Genomic DNA, 15,573 nt, shown 5'->3' on the forward strand with positions numbered 1-15,573 from the left:
AGACACTCCTACCATAGTAATCATCCTCTCTACACCCACTCTATCTAGGCCTTGATATGACCCTACAGGGGCTTCATTTCAGATTACATTTCCTTTTTTTGTTTTCTTTTTCTCAATCTCAATCTGATTTACACAGAATTCCTTTGACCTACATGGCTCAGCTGAATAAATTAAATATCTTTTTTTTTCAGAGCAATGAGATATAAGTTTCAGTTTTCATGGCAACGAAAACACTGCAATAAGAACTGCCCTGGCCAGCCATATAGTATATTTCATTATTGCTTTATTGCTTCTAATTGAATTGTAGATTTGATGAAACACACACTTGAACAGGATCCGGTTTTACAGAATCAGAATCTGTGTGTTGCCTTAACATTGGTATAGCAGATGTCACATTGGGCGTCTCCTGTTCAGGTGAGTTCTTTGTATCCTTAGTATTGTTTACACAAAATGCAATAAAAACTAATTCCTATGAACTGATGTTGAATACCCTAGCTGATTCTGCTACACAAAAACTACACATATGAACTCAAATACTCTTGCTGGATACAGATTTAAATTGCATAATCAGCCTGACTGAATGAGATTGACAATACTGACTTTTGGAAAGTTCAGCCTAACTTCAGAAGCATGTCTTGTGTTCAGTTTTCGGAAATTTTATCCTCAAACAAGCCACAACATGTAAACCCATACTTCCTGCCAAACAATTTTTTTTATACTGTGTCATGTCTTTCAATACTCTTTCTTAACATTGCTTATACAATTATCATATAATGTTTTTCTCATACACATTGTTCTTTTTCACAATTTTTACAAAAAAGAACAGAATTAGAACAAAACAAAAAAAATACAAAATCTATTTTAGTGCAAAGTGATCGAATTGTTGAAGGGAAGTAGCTGTTCAACAACCAAATGGTTGAAGGGAAGTAGTTGTTCTTAACCTGATATTTTGAGACTTAAGGCTTCTATACCTCCTGCCTGATGGTAGATGGGAGAAGATGGCATGCTCTGGTGGTGGGGATCTTTGATGATAGCTGTTGCTTTCTTCAGACAGAGCCTCCTGTGGATACATCAGATGATGGGGAAGGATGCACCCATGATGTACTGGGCAGAGTACACTTCCCTCTGCAGCTTCTGTATTTGAATTGCTGTAGCAGACCATAATACAACCAGCCAGGATATTTTCAACAGTAAATTGTATAAATACTTACTAACGCACATACTAACATGTAACTTGTATAAGTACTGGACTTATTAACTTATTTCCCCCAAAGTTCAAAGTAAATTTTATTATTCTCAAAGTAAGCATACGTCATCATATACTGCCCTGTGATCCATTTTCTTGCAGGCATTCATGGTAGAAGAAAGATGAAGACTACACACAAAGAGTGCCAAACAACCAATGTGCACAAGAAGACAATCTGTGCAAATACAATTAATAAATAAATAATACTGAGAACATAAGTTATAGAATCCTTGAAAGTGAGTCCATAGGTTGTGGAATCATTTCAATGTTGAGGTGAGTGATGTTGTCCAAGCTGTTATGAAGCCTGTTGGAATACAGCGATTGAACTGGTGGGATTCTCTTGACAGGTATTTTTCCTCAGAAGGAGATCAGTAGCCTGTTAGAGCAAGGACCTGAATGGCTTCTTAATCACTTCATAAATAAGGTGCAATTTCACACTATTTTTTGCCAAAAGTAATTTGAACATATGCAGATCGCACCTGTTAGCTTCGAAATAAGCAACATTCTGAAATCAATGCTCGTCATTCAGTTGACCAGCCAGTTAGATAGGAATCAGGACAAGAAAACCTGGGTGATTTTATATCGACTGCCCTGCATCAGCAGTGCCACAAATAAATTTAACAGCTGCATACCATTGCCTCAATTCAGCCAAAGACACTCATGACCTTGCAAACTCATATGACATGTTTCTCAACACTTCTGACTGGAGAGCATGAGAATGATGATGAATGTTTTTTTAATGAACATTTGAATGTGTTTTTTTTTTCTTTTTCTGCTCATCAAGGTGTCAAGGGATAACATTAAGTTTTCAGGTCCAGCATGGTGCCATGTGTTTTGTGTTCAGTCCAAACAAATGTGGGGAATTTCCTGCTCTACTGTCAACTATTGCCAAGTCCCCAAGAGGTTTTTGCTGAAGGAATCCAAACTTCAGTCTTGATTTTACATCATGATGGTTTTCTCTATTTCTGACACTTCTTGGCTCTGAATGAGATTGACAGTACTGAATTTTGGGAAGCTCAGATTACCTTCAGAAGCATGCCTTTGCGATTCTCCCTGCCATCCTTCCCACTCTCAGGCCAAATCCCTAACCTCCCTCAGAGTTCTTTCAGACCTCATCTTCTTTCTTTCTTCCCATTCTAGTATGCATTGCCCCGGCCTTCAAAACCTGTGATCCTTTCCTACTTTACTCGCTATCTGTCCTTTTTGAAGGTGAGGGTGCTTTCGCTGCAATAGCAGACATCCCACCTCTCCCGGAAGTTCCGGGAGTCTCCCGCATATTGATGGTAGCTCCCTGATGCCCGGAAATTATATACAATATCCTGGAAATTGATTTTTTTGAGTGCGGGAGCAGGAGCGAGCATCCTGATTGGTCTCTTTGTGCTAAGTAGACCTATCAGTTTTCTCTGTGGGCGGGCTTTACAGTTGACCTCTGTCTCTCCATCAGTTCAGTTTAGTGTCCTGCACCGCCATGGCAGAGTATTTCAAAAAAATATATAAAACACACTTCACCCCAGACTACACTAAAGTGTACCCCTGCCTAATAGGGGTCAAAAATAATGATAGTGTTGCTCGCTGCACTGTTTGCAACAGTGACTATTCTATTGCCCAAATGACTGTAAAGGACATGTTAAGGTGAGTTTAACAGGTGTCATTCATTTATTAGCATAGCTAACGTTATTTAAACTAGCTGGCTAGCTGCTAAGGAGCCACTCTATTGATGTCCTACGTGATGAGGCCAAACTCCCTGTAGACGAGCTTAAAGTTGTAATAGAATAAAAAAAGGAATCCATGATAAAGATAGCGGAGTCAAGGGTATGGGGAGAAGGTAGGAACAGGGTACTGATTGTAGATGATCAGCCATGATCACAGTGAATGGCGGTGCTAGCTCAAAGGGCCGAATGGCCTACTCCTGCACCTATTGTCTATTGATAATGTAATATAATATAAGTACAGAAATAGCAAAAAACTATGCCTGCTCATCAACCAAGACAGCAGCAATTGTGACCATGGCACTGGAACCTGAATGTTCAGAGGATCTGTACAAGTTCATCCGGACAGCAAAAAGGCCATACAGTATCTTGGTTGATGAAAGCAACGATATCATGTGTGAGAAGGAATGTGCCATTTTAGCCAGGTACTAGAATGAAACACAGGATAAGGTAACAGTTGGATTTGTATACATGCTAGTGTGCAATGATGCCAAAGCTGAAAACATATTCAACTGCATTGCATCATCCATGCATGACAAAGGCCTTGAATGGTCTAATTGTGTAGGATTTAGCAGTGACAACTGCAGTGTGATGATTGGCGAAAACAACTCTATCTTATCAAGAGTGAAAGCACAAGCCCCTCATATTTACAGCGTTGGCTGTCCAAGTCACCTGGTCAACATTTGTACCAAAACTGCTGCGAAGGAGCTCTCAATGTAACCTGAAGAACTGCTCATTGACATCTATCACTACTTTGAGAAAAGTTCCTAACAAAGAGAAGACCTAAAACAGTTTCAAGAGTTCTGCAATGTTGCCCAGCAGAGAGTACAAAATCATTGTCCTACATGCTGGCTTTCTTTAGAAAAAGAATTGGACCATCTGCTCCACCAATGGCCAGCCTTTATTTCATAATTTGAGTCAAAGAGTGAGAATCAGGAGTCATCTCATATTCAGAAGAGGCTGAAAGAGCCCCAATTGAAAATATACACATGCTTTCTCCATAATGTCACACAATGTTTTGACAAATTCAATTTGATTTTTCAAAACAAGGCACCTATCCTCATCAAGTTGGATTAGAGTGTAGAAGAGCTCCTGCATGATATAGCAAGCAGATTTATTGAGCCAAAGGTATTGAGAGAACAGAACATTCAGGAGATAGATGTGAGCAACCCTGAAATTCACCGCCCAGATGAAGAGCTTTTTACTGGGTTACTGGCAAGGAGGCAGTTGCTAAGCGAGGAAGCACAAGAGATTCCCCCCCCCCCTTACAAGACAAAGCAGTTCTTCAAAGATGCCAGAACATTCTATGTCAGGTGCTTTGAAAAAATCTTGGAGAAGTTCCCAATGAGAGACCAAATCTTGAAAAATCTGTCCGTGGTCAATGCAGAGAGCCAAGATGAGGTGAATCCAGACCAGATTTTGACTTTGACAGAGAGATTTCCAAAAGTGATCAAGGCAGATGCAAGAGAACAGCTCCACTTGGAAGTCCTGGATTATGCCTCAACTAACCTTGAAGGACTGGTGCCAAACTACAAAAGTTTGCCAGTTGATGAGTTCTGGGGGGAGCTGTCCAAAGTAAAATCTGTGAGCACAGGGCATTTGAGATTCAAAGAGCTCTGCCAGTTGATGAAACTGCTTCTGGTGTTACCAAATTCTAATTGTGATTTAGAAAGGGCGTTCAGCATGGTGCGTCACATTAAGACAGAATTCAGAAGTCAGCTGTCTCACAAAGCACTTGTGAATCTGATGTCTTGCAAAATTAACAAATTCATTGATGCAGACTGCTTGCGGTTGAGACTTCTGGCAAAATGCTCAAATCTGCCAAGCAAGCCACATCACAGTACAAGGAAAATTTCCAAAAGAAATTGAAAAGCTATTTGTATTAGCATAAAGCATTGAGACTGCCAACAAAATACTCAACAAGGAATGAATATATATATATATATATATATATATATATATATATATATATATATATATATATATATATATGTGTGTGTGTGTGTAAATAGTTTCAATATGTGATCAAATAAATTGTGTTCTTTCATAATTAAATGTCCTGTATACATGCACCCTTGGAGGTCGACGGGGGTGGGGGGAGGATATGGGGTTGCCGGGGGCGGCGATGCTACCTGCCTGAAATGAGTTTTTGCAGGGTGGGATGTCTGCAATAGTTATGCATGAAGGAAATCCTACTTGAGAAACAATGAAGGATAAAACAGCCTGGCTAGTGTGTGTTCTAAGTGGTTCAGTTGCAGAGCTGGAAGCAGAAGGGAACTATCCTGTGTGTAATCGCCAGATAAACACCAACCCCCGCCCCCACACCGGACTCATTGCACAATCCTTTGCCGATAAAGGAATATCTTAGAATGATAAAATCACGAAGAATAATAGCGATCACAATGTAGAGATTTTCTCCCCACCCCCAGAAAACTGCTTCTCTCCACATTCCCTAAAGCATTGATTGCAGTATTCGAACAAGGATTTATCATTGGCAGTGCGCCAATGCCGTCTGATTCCCCCCGCTCCCTCCACGCAATTCATCAGCGCGGCGGCAGCGGTACGAAGTCGTTCGAACTGAGTAACAGTTACAAAATTTTCCATTTCGATGATCAGAGGATTGATTCTGCCTATTTAAACCCGATTATTTCTGAGGAGTAGCAGACGAAAAGCTCACATGAAAACCATTTTGGGCTGTTTCTTTTAAAGAGTGTGTGCTGAAACAGCTCCCCGCATCGCTCTTGCAGACAAGCTGTTCCAGGCTCGACTTTCTGTTGTTCGGTACGGAGACTTAATTGTGAGTACGTTCGTTCTTATTTTACTGGCGGCTCCTGTGAAACAAATTAAGTTAGTGATTCAGTGCATTTTGTCGAGATCTCCGGAGATGTAAATAGAAGCCACGATTAAATTTTTCCACTCCTTTTATTCTATTCACTCTCATATGCATCCCTGCTCTCCCCCACGCCCTGTATATTTCTTCCAGCTTCTCGTTCGTTTTCCAGCTCCTCCGCGCAGTCTGCATTTTCCTCATTGTCCTGTTTTCCTTACCAGAAAATGTGCTCCCCATTTTTCTCCCGGCTACACGTCGCGGCTTCTCTGTTACTTCCACCGTCCTTGTGTTTCTGCCGTCCTGACCTCAGCTTCTTTCTCTCCTATCGAATGTGTGTTCCCTTTTTCCAGACATTTTTTACTCCCCAATACTGCCCCATCTTTCGCAACTATGACACAACTCTTTGTTCTGAGACACAATTTGCATCGTATTCCTCTGCTTACCCGTTGCCTACAATTTGTCTCTTCCAAAACACCAGATGTCATCCTAATGTTGTTTTGATTTTTTTAAAATTTTTGTTTTTAATTTACCACCTCTTTTGGTTTCTTTGGGTTCACACGTAACCTTATTCTGCAATAGGCAGCAATAAATGTCAGAAATTAGTTGGCCTCATGCTAAACTATGTCTGGAAGAGACTGGGACCTTGAAAATAATTTAAAATCCCGTAGGATACTGAGGGGTGAACTTATAGAAATGTATAACATCAGATGGGGATGTTTGTTTCTCCATGGAAAAGGGACTCAAAAACTAAGTAGTATAGGTTTAAGGTGGGAGGGGTAAGATTTGAAAGGGATCTAGGAGGCTACTTTTCTATGCAGGGTATGATGCATTTTACGTTACAAATGAGAAACCAGAGGAAATGATTGGGGCGGGTATAAAAGGACATTGAAGACACTTGGACAGGTATATGAATATGAAAGGTTCAGAGTGTTATGGGCCAAATGTGAGCAAATGGGACTAGCTTGGATGGACATTTTGGTCAGTAAGCATGAGTTGGACCAACGGGCCTGTTTCTGTCCTGTTTACTTTATGATTCTTCCCAATGTATTCAACTCTTCAGCTGGTCAGTAAATACAAGGTCATGGAGTGCTAACATTGTGATAATAGGCAAACTATATAAGGATGATGGGTCTCTAACCACAGTAACTTGCACTGATATGGCATATTTAGTAAATTATGGCATCTGGTAAGAGGGTCATCAATTATAATGCAGTCATGAGAGCAAGTCTTTGAAAGCTCTCAGACTTTGTCAATGACCATCAGGACAAAGAAGAAATGGGCAGCTTAGCAGACCATAAATCAGCTCCATATCTAGGTCAGCTGTCTAGTGTGGCTGTTATGAGATGAAATTGTATTACAATTCAGGATACTAGAAATCTGTGCCAAGAGGCAAACTACACAGAAACGTTTCATCTGTGAACAGTTTGGAATCTTTACAAGGATAGCTTGTGAGTCTGTCAAGGAAAAGAAATACTTTAAGACACAAAAAGATGAAAATCAAAAGGTGATAAGAGTGAATTAAAGAAGAAAATAGAGGTATAGGCTTGGTGATGCAGAAAATTTCTGGTGCTCATGAGCTTGTCAGCTGAAGGCTTGGCTGATTGTGGTGAATCTATATATGGAAATGAGCAAGAATGAACTTTTGAAAGCAGAGATACTACAGAAGGCTAAATAAAGTGCTGGCTGAGGGCTGAACTTGAATTTGAAAACAGGATTTTGTTTAACTAGGAGCAAACATAGACAACGAACCACAGAGGAAATGGTGAAGATAACAGTGTGAGTTAGGCCATGGGCAGCAGCTTTTTCAGAGTCATTACTAGACCTTTCAGGAGTATATTACGCAGTTAAGTGTAGAATTAAGAATTCTAAGAGCAAGATGGTTTTAGGTTGAAGTAGTCAGGCTTTGCTGTAATATGATGGTTTATGTGGATCTTGTGTTCAGGTTGATAAGAGGGTTTTAAATGGTGAATTCACCTAGATTCGAGGGAGATTAATGTAGTCAGTGGTTTAGGCAAAGGAACTTGCACTGGGTGGAACAAGACAATGACTTACTTTCTTTTGGGAATATTTTTGTGCATTCACTACTTGAACGCAGCAAAATCTGGTAATTTATGAACAGTGGAGGATTCTTGAGAAATTGAGTTAAAATATGATTATATTATAGATGAACAAGGATGGCATAGGTGATAGGAATGTTACGAGAATACACATAAAATTAAGATGTTTGCTGGCCTGGGCTAGCATCAGTGGCATCAGCAGTTGGTCTGCCACCTGCCCTCAGGGGAAGGAGAGATAAGGAACAATGGAGCAGCGTCTGGAGATGTGTAATGAAGGGATGTGGGAGGAAGAGCTGTCTGGAGCGGCTCCCCCCTTTGAACCCTGAACTGTTTGAAGTGATGGACAGGCGATACCCCAGCAGGGGGATAAAAAGGGACAGGTTCGCTAAGACAGACACACACGCCACCCGAGGTAACGAGACCCTGGAAGCGGTGCGCCTCTCACGAGTGATGAGAAGTACCGGACAACGCACAGGGTGGAAAGGTACGATCAGCGGGAACCCGGGGTGTGTCCGCCCTTGCCTGGGTGCCGGGTTCACTGCAGAGGATCGACCGCATCTGGAGGAGGGGTCACAGTCGGTGACCTCAGGTGACATCACCAAGGACCCGCCCAAATGCTGTTTGTGAGCCATCCCGCTGGTCTGTGAGTGAAGCTGTTCTGAATGATCAGTTGTTCCTGTTCTATCTCTGTCTCTCTTCCCCCACCTTGTCCATCGCCATGGCAACGATTACTGCGAACTGAACTACAAACTGGACTGAACTTTGAGTCATTTTGAAATTGGTCATTTAACCCCTAGACAACGATAGAGCTTGATTGATGCTGTTATCTTAATTCTGTGCACATGTGTTTATCATCACTGAACTGTTGCATTTATTATCCTTTCGATTACTGTGTTGCTTGTTTCTTTAATAAAACTTTCTTAGTTCTAGTACTCCAGACTCCAACTGAGTGATCCATTTCTGCTGGTTTGGCAACCCAGTTACGGGGTACGTAACATAAGTGGGGGCTCGTCCGGGATTTTGAACGCTAAATTTGGGACGGAGTAAATTGATTGGGTTAAAATTCCCGAAAGAAAGAAAAGACAAACAGCAGAAATGGAGGTTGAGGAATTTATAAAGGCGCCGACCTTGGAGGCATTAGAGGATGCCAGGAAATCGGAATTGATAGCTGTGGCAAAACGGGTGAATCTTGCTAAGGTGAAGTCGACAATGAGGAGAGAGGAGATACACAGAGCTATTGTAGAGCACTATGTATCTAAAGGTGTGTTTCCCCAAGGTGAGCTGGGGGAGGTGTCTATTGAAAAACCTGCTGGAGACGCGGTACAGGTACAGCTTGAAAAACTGAGACTCGAGCACGAGTTCCGGGTACGGCAGTTAGAACACGAAGAGAAGCAGTTAGAAAGGCAGGAGAGAGAGGTAGAAAGGCAAGAGAGAGAGAGGGACAGACAGTTGGAGAGAGAGGAGAAACAGAGGGAAAGGGAATTTGAGCTGGAGAAGTTAAAGATAAGGGCCGAGCAGGGGCTCGTGCCGAACCAAGGTGGAGGGTTCCGGGCGACCCAGGAGGTTAGGCTGGTTCCCCCATTTGACGATACCGATGTGGATCGGTACTTTCTCCACTTCGAAAAGGTAGCTATAAGTCAGGAATGGCCGAGGGATAAGTGGGTTGTCTTACTTCAGAGTGTACTGAAAGGGAAAGCCCAACAAGCTTACTCAGCTTTATCCGCGGAAGATGCCCAGAGGTATGAGGTGGTGAAAGAGGCCATCCTCAGGATTTATGAGTTGGTCCCGGAGGCATACCGGCAGAGGTTCCGGAATGCGAGGAAGCGGTGGGACTGCACGTATTTGGAGTTTGCTCGTGAGATGCAAACATATTGTGAGCGTTGGTGCGCCTCGAAAGGGGTAGAGGGGGATTATGACAGACTGCTGCAACTGATTCTGATTGAGCAGTTTAAAGGTTGTGTCCCTGAGGGTATGAGACCCTACCTCGATGAGAAAGAGGCAGCCACGTTAGCCGCAACTGCTAAGTTAGCGGATGAGTATGCGTTGACGCATAAAATGAAGGTTGCCCCGAGTAAAGGCTACCAGAAGGGTAGTCAGGACGGCGGGGAGAGTCCACCGGAAAAGTCAGAAAGTAAGCCGGGGACTAGTGAAAAGGATAAGGTAGACCGGGAGCAGTCTGGTAGGAAGTCTCCTGGGGTCGTCTGTTATAATTGTGGGAAAGTCGGACACTTTGCGTCCAGGTGCTTTGCCCCAAGAAAGGAGACGGGGAAAGGAAAAGCAGAAATTTGGAATGGCTGTATTGAGCTGTTAAGCGAACCGCTAGGGAAGGACAGGTCTGAAAAAGTCCAGGAAGGGCGCGAGAGGTTTATCTCGGCCGGACTGGTGTCAGTGAAAAAGAGGTTAAAACCAGTTCCAGTGCGGATCTGGAGAGACACGGGAGCGTGTCAGTCACTAATACTGAAGAGTGTATTAGAGTTTAGCTCAGAGACCCAGACTGGGGAGGTAGAGGTCAAAGGTGTTGGGGAAGGGACAGAGTCAGTCCCTTTGCACCAGATACATTTACAGAGCAACCTGGTCTCTGGAGTAGTCACGATCGGGGTGAGGTCCGAGTTACCAATGAAAGACGTGGAAGTCTTGCTCGGTAATGACATCGCCGGAGGAATCGTGTTCCCAGTCGTGAGATTGACGGGTCAGCCTGCCAGCATGGAGGCCCCGCCCGCGATGGTGAATTTGGCTGAAACATTTCTGCCAACCTTGTATGAGACAGGGTGTAGTGAGATAAGAGGTAGTGAGGGAGCTGGGACGGACGTAGCAGTAGCCAGGAAAGAATTTGTGCAGACGCAGGAGCGAGACGAGGGGCTGATGGTTTTTGCCGAGACCGCTCTCTCTGACTCAGCCTTGACAAGGGAACTAGTAGGCTATTGTGCGGATGAGGAAGTGCTAAGGAAGAAAGGGAAATCAAGTACAGTACCCGCAGATGAGGAATGGGGGGTGGTGCAAAAGAGTTATGGGGATGAGGTTTTTAACATGGCCCACGAGGTACCCCCCGGTGGACATTTTGCGGTGCTGGAGGAAACAGTTGGTGGAATCATGAAAGAGAGTTACCGGCTGCCCAGGGGGAAAAATGTTATTGATCATGACCGACGCGAACTGAGACGGTCACCGGCTTTTGATATGCTAACAAACCTAGTCGGTGTTAGCGTGGAAATCAATGAAGCTAGGGGCCCCTTGATAAGAGGAAAAAACCATTTTGAAAAGATTAGGATGGGATCGGTCAGATGGGAGAAGGCTATTGTTTTGGCCAGGTCTACTGATAAGGTCTCTCCCTTAATCCCCGAAGGAGTAATTAAACGACTCGCACCCATGTGTTTGATTGTCCCGAGGAAATGCAAAGAACTGGGACGTTGGGTTATGTCGGTTACAATAGGGCGGCCAAGTAAACAACACCCATATTTTTCGAGTAATTCAGTGACTAAAGGGCTGATGACCACAGAGGTGTGTATTGGCAATTTAATACGGCTGTCTGAAGCCAGTCTGATAGTGAACCTTGAAAAAAATGAATTCGGCCACACGAGAGTCACCTACCTGGGAATTGTGGTGACACAGGGGCAGCTGGCAGCGATGCAAGCTGCAGTGCAGGCTATCGCTGACCTCCCCACCCCGACAGACAAGAGGGCCCTCAGAAGGCTCTTGGAGATGGTGGGGTACTGCAGGAAGTTTTGCAATAACTCTGCGGTCAATACCCGTCCCCCTCCTACTAAGCCCTTGCGAGAGAAAACTGAGTCGGAATGGGACGACCCTTGTTATTGTGGTCCGGGACAAAACCAAATGAGAGGTTACATTGGTCGCAATTCATCAGTGTTTTTGGCCACTATGAAGTTTGCTGAGTTGGAGCCTGGTCTAAGGGATTATTAATAACACGTGTAAAAGGAACAGAAAATGTGATGACTGTCTGTCAAGGTGTTGACAGCTTCAAATTCTCTGTATTAGCTAAATAACTGTTAAAGATGTATATTGTGTATGTATCAGATAATGTAGTCATGTTTGTAATTTTTACCTCCCGGTAAAAATCCTTAAAGGGGGGAAGTGTTACGAGAATACACATAAAATTAAGATGTTTGCTGGCCTGGGCTAGCATCAGTGGCATCAGCAGTTGGTCTGCCACCTGCCCTCAGGGGAAGGAGAGATAAGGAACAATGGAGCAGCGTCTGGAGATGTGTAATGAAGGGATGTGGGAGGAAGAGCTGTCTGGAGCGGCTCCCCCCTTTGAACCCTGAACTGTTTGAAGTGATGGACAGGCGATACCCCAGCAGGGGGATAAAAAGGGACAGGTTCGCTAAGACAGACACACACGCCACCCGAGGTAACGAGACCCTGGAAGCGGTGCGCCTCTCACGAGTGATGAGAAGTACCGGACAACGCACAGGGTGGAAAGGTACGATCAGCGGGAACCCGGGGTGTGTCCGCCCTTGCCTGGGTGCCGGGTTCACTGCAGAGGATCGACCGCATCTGGAGGAGGGGTCACAGTCGGTGACCTCAGGTGACATCACCAAGGACCCGCCCAAATGCTGTTTGTGAGCCATCCCGCTGGTCTGTGAGTGAAGCTGTTCTGAATGATCAGTTGTTCCTGTTCTATCTCTGTCTCTCTTCCCCCACCTTGTCCATCGCCATGGCAACGATTACTGCGAACTGAACTACAAACTGGACTGAACTTTGAGTCATTTTGAAATTGGTCATTTAACCCCTAGACAACGATAGAGCTTGATTGATGCTGTTATCTTAATTCTGTGCACATGTGTTTATCATCACTGAACTGTTGCATTTATTATCCTTTCGATTACTGTGTTGCTTGTTTCTTTAATAAAACTTTCTTAGTTCTAGTACTCCAGACTCCAACTGAGTGATCCATTTCTGCTGGTTTGGCAACCCAGTTACGGGGTACGTAACAGGAAAAATCAAGCACTACTCTGCAAAGAAAGAAAGGTAGAGCTATCTTTATTAAGGAGAGTGGTGTTAATGTGGAAAGAGAGGGGAGAGAATTTCTGCCTCACAGTGGTCCAAGAGATACCTGATATACTGAATTCTGGTTGCCAAATTAACATTAACCACCTGTCATTCAAACAAGTCTATCAAGTCAGTTCAACATATTATGCCTTTAACAAACCCATGCAACACACACAAAATGCTGGAGGAACTCAGCAGGCCAGACAGCATCTATGGAAAAGAGTAAACCGTCGATGTTTCCAGGCAAGACCCTTCATCGGGACTGGAGAAAAAAGACGAGAAGTCAGAGTAAGAAGGTGAGGGGAGAAGAGGAAGAAATACAAGGTAGTAGGTGATAGGTGAGGTAAAGAGCTGGGACGTCAACTGGTGAAAGAGATAAAGGGCTGGAGAAGGGAGAATCTGATTGGTGTGGACAGAAGGTCATGGAAGAAAGGAAAGAATGAGGAGCACCAGAGGGAAGTGATGGGCAGGTAAGGAAACATCTGAAATACTAAAAGTTACAACATTTCTGAATCTGGAACTCAGTGCTGTGCATTTGGGCTTTCTACAGAATTTGACCATTTGGTGAGCCGTTTAGTAAATGTGTTCCAAGTGAAGGAGGTTTTGTCTCCTGTTGTGTGTCCTATGAAACTTTGACCAGTCCACTTCTACACTACAAGTCATTAATTTCATTCTTTCTGCAATTATGATAGAATTATCAACCATGTGATGGAAAAACAAAGCAAAAATCTACAAGAATACAATTCAATTATACTTCGGTGTTTATGTGACATAAATATCTGTTGCTAAATCGTTAGTTTCGTTGAGTATTTGGATTGCTATAGCTGGAATGATTTTAAAGAATGCCATTTATAACTTGTGAAGACTTGCCCTTTCTTGAGTTCCTGTAAACTTGGTCAGGGCCTTGGGACCATATGGTGCAATTCCATGTAAATTTGAAGATAAAATTCTTATGTTCTGATAAATTTGGTGGGGGGGGGGGGAGAAAGATATTTAGAAAGAACATGAAGGAAATGCACCATGTCTTGGTACTTCAGTACAACATCTTTGGTATTCTGTGCAATCTATTTATTTTTCCAACACAATCTATGAGTCTGCAAAGTGAAAGAAATTAATTGCTTTGCATATATTTTTAGAAACGTTTGTTTAATGAATTGGAATTCATTTATTCTGGGGAGTTTCACAAGTCACCTGTGTGTTGGGGAGGAGAAGCTATGGAAAATTTTAGCACAACACCTACTCGGTCTATACGTGTGTAAAGCACACTTAAGATGCTATATTAAATTCGGTGGTTGCCCTTTAGATGAAGACGCTGTCATTGGTTCATGTGTTATGTAAACCTGATACAACACCTTGCTGTAGCAGTTGATGTAGGGAGATTGTAATGGGGATTTCCAGCCTGCTAAAACGGGAAGGTGGAAACCTATCTCTTCAACTTTTAGGATACATGATTTTGTTTCCTAAAGGAAGTTTGAAACAGATATTATTGAAGTCCTGGAAGTTCCAAATTAAAGAGAGCCATTAACCCCACATCACAAAAGTGGTGCACACAAGTTTTGAAGAGAACATCATAAATTGTTTTGTCGGTAGAAGTTGTAGTTTAGGAATGCAATTGGAGAAGACTGTGGAGCAACTGCTATCTGTTTAGATAGTGCTGTAGCTTCTGTGTACCAGTGGTGAAGGAATGAATGTCTATGGTGGTTGATGGAGCGTGGGCTACTTGAGAGCGTTCCATCATGCACTTAATTCATTTTGTAGAGAGCCAAATTGCTTTGAGGTCTTGCTCACTACCAGATACACATCAGTTCTTGTGGCCAAATTTCAACATGGCTAATGTGGTTGAATCTCTGGTCAATAATGACTGTTGGCCGATGGTAGTGCCATTAATTTTCAAGCATAGGTGGTTAAATTCTTTCTTCTTGGCAAAAGTCAGTTCTAGGCTCTTTAGTGGCATGAATTATTCGCCCCTTAATGTCCATAACTAGGTGTTCAGTTTTTCCTACAAACATCTTTATTTAATGTTAAATTTAGAATGGAATTTATACTTGGCCCCATCATCAATGAATATATCACTTCTCACCTTGTGATGGAAGATAGTTCAGCCACAGACCCTGAGGAGCTTCTACAGGGATGTGCTGGGGTACTGTGATCTCTAAAAGCCACAGCCAGCGTCCTTTGTTTGGGGGGGAAGGAGAGTATTTACCTTTCCTTATATTGACTTCAGTTTTGAGAAAGCCAATGAAGCAAGTTAGGTGAGTAGCTCTTGTGCATTTAGAATCAACAGTGCACACTGTAGCCTCTGTACTGATGATGGGGGAATGGCTGCTTATGGTGGTGGATCTATATAGCTCCTTGATGTTACACTTATTTAAATACTCTCTTGGTAGTAAGGGCAGTCACTTGCACCTCAACTTTGGAACTCGGCTCGTGTGTGAATTTCGACCAAGACTACAGGGAGGTCTGGAGCTGATTTGTCCAGACAAGAAAAGAAACTCGGTGTCAATGAACAAGTTATTGGTACATTTGGCTTGATGGCACTGTCAACAACAGCTTCCATCATTTGCTGATGCTTGCAATTGGACTGCTGGGCCTATAGCTAACAAGATTGGGTTTACTGATAATGGCACTGAATAAGGATATTTGGCGCATGCTAGCTCCTGGTAAAGCAATCCCATCAGTCCCATTCGCCCTCCTTGTTCCTCTGTAACCTGAAATTTATTCTCTTTC

General features: G+C 43.1%; 1 protein-coding gene across 13 annotated transcripts in view; it reads left to right on the plus strand.

The window, feature by feature from the left end:
* The window catches only part of LOC134340915 (uncharacterized), a 71,137-nt gene that overhangs the window by 14,324 nt on the left and 41,240 nt on the right, over nt 1-15,573 (plus strand). For 2 of the 13 annotated variants that reach the window (XR_010016672.1, XR_010016666.1), the window contains exon 1: nt 5,236-5,752. The exons of 1 other annotated variant lie outside the window; for it this stretch is intronic. Coding sequence is in view for 1 of the 12 variants with exons in the window: in XM_063038512.1 (XP_062894582.1) it covers nt 8,938-11,757 (2,820 nt within the window). In the remaining 11 variants the exon portion in view is untranslated. 10 more of the 13 variants (XR_010016665.1, XM_063038512.1, XR_010016673.1 and 7 more) reach the window with 10 other exon arrangements.

Source organism: Mobula hypostoma, chromosome X2 (assembly GCF_963921235.1).
Source record: "Mobula hypostoma chromosome X2, sMobHyp1.1, whole genome shotgun sequence".
NCBI lineage: Eukaryota > Metazoa > Chordata > Chondrichthyes > Myliobatiformes > Myliobatidae > Mobula > Mobula hypostoma.